We start from the raw sequence: 1,782 nt of genomic DNA, 5'->3' as shown, positions 1-1,782 counted from the left end.
CACGAGCGGCGTTTCCTGCCAACTCCAATACTTCAGCTGCTAAGTATTCTAAGACAGCTGCGAGGTACACTGGTGCACCGGCACCAACTCTCTCGGCATAGTTTCCTTTCCTCAAAAGTCTGTGGATACGACCGACTGGGAACTGAAGTCCGGCACGGGATGACCTAGACTTTGCCTTTGCTTTTGCTTTTCCTCCTTTTCCTCGTCCTGACATTTTTGTACTATTTGGTTGATCGACACTGAGTAAAGTGATACAATTTTTCTTCAAAATTTAGCTTATATACCCACTAAACGGATTTGAACGATGTTTTTATTATACACCAATCAGAACGAAGCTCTCTGCGGGCAGTTAGGCTACCGAACATTCAACATGTTATGGGTGCTCTCTCCGAGGTTCGCGTTCAATAAAATCTTTCAATCCGTTTTGCCCAGTATATAAACAAATTGAAAATAATTTTTCACCATTACTTATTTGATTATCAAACCAGTAACATGCCACCCAAAGTAGGAACTAAAGGAGCCAAGAAGGCCGTCACCAAGGCAAAGACTGCCAGACCCGGCGGTGACAAGAAAAGGAGGAGGAAGAGACGTGAATCCTATGCTATCTACATCTACAAAGTCTTGAGACAAGTTCACCCCGACACCGGAGTGTCCTCAAAGGCAATGTCCATCATGAACAGCTTCGTCAACGATATCTTCGAGAGAATCGCAGCAGAGGCCTCCCGATTGGCACACTACAACAAAAGATCTACCATCACATCCCGGGAGATCCAGACCGCTGTCCGTCTTCTCTTACCCGGAGAATTGGCCAAGCACGCTGTCAGTGAAGGTACCAAAGCCGTCACTAAATACACCAGCAGCAAGTAAACAGTCTGAAGTTTATAACTTCACAAACGGCCCTTTTCAGGGCCACCAACATTTTTCAAAAAGAATTTACATTTGTTGTACATCATGTCAAACTTCTAAACAAAGCTATAAATCCCAACCCCCAGCTATAACTACTTTCAAACTATTTTCAATAGTATATGGTTACTTTCTCTTCTTTCTATCTGTATAACAAATATACGTGTATTTCACTCATTCTGTAGTATTTAATTTGCCAAAACTACAAAGCGTAAATACATAAATCATGAAGAACAAAACAGTGCTTTCATTCCAATTAATAGAGTTGATAAATTTACGATTTCTTTTGCTTTTCGAGAGAAAAAAAATATTGCGAGAATTATTTTACACGGAAACAAGAACATTACCTAATATTAAACCACGCAAAAACTCTATAATTGAATATAACAGAATCTACAGATTTTGTGTGTAAAAGTCCGTGCATTTTGTTTTGAAATTTTCTCTCTTCGTGTAGGCAAATGCACGGATTTGATCTTTGAACGTATTCATAAACCTTCAGAAATATAAATTCTCAAATAAATACAAGAGTAAGAGTAAGGAGTTAATTAAAAAGAAAGCCAGATATTTAAAAAAAAAAAAGGGGGGAGGGGGATAACGAGAGAGAGAGAAAATAGTTGCGGATCAGGATCAGGGAAAAACAAGAAAACGGTTGAAAAAATTCATGAACATTAGAGAAAAGAATAGAAGTGGGGAGCAAGCTTTGATTTCAAGATTTTGTTTAAAACGATGTACAACAAATCTAAGATTCTTTTTGAAAAATGTTGGTGGCCCTGAAAAGGGCCGTTGTTTATATTAGCTGGGTGGCTGTTTAACCTCCGAATCCGTACAAGGTACGTCCTTGACGTTTCAAAGCGTAGACAACATCCATGGCAGTGACAG

At 39.3% G+C, this 1,782-nt stretch overlaps 1 protein-coding gene across 1 annotated transcript; it reads left to right on the top strand.

Annotated features, from left to right (window-relative positions):
* The first annotated feature begins 446 nt into the window (after positions 1-446).
* LOC139506741 (histone H2B) lies at positions 447-916 on the top strand. Its single transcript, XM_071295528.1, has one exon. It carries the CDS (start codon positions 493-495, stop codon positions 865-867), a length of 375 nt encoding a protein of 124 aa, XP_071151629.1. The 5' UTR covers positions 447-492; the 3' UTR covers positions 868-916.
* Positions 917-1,782: the final 866 nt, after the last annotated feature.

This window comes from Mytilus edulis, unplaced genomic scaffold, assembly GCF_963676685.1.
Source record: "Mytilus edulis unplaced genomic scaffold, xbMytEdul2.2 SCAFFOLD_2508, whole genome shotgun sequence".
In the NCBI taxonomy this organism is placed as follows: domain Eukaryota; kingdom Metazoa; phylum Mollusca; class Bivalvia; order Mytilida; family Mytilidae; genus Mytilus; species Mytilus edulis.
The sequence above is the reverse complement of the archived record's forward strand: the minus strand, read 5'-3'. Positions and strand labels throughout refer to the sequence as shown.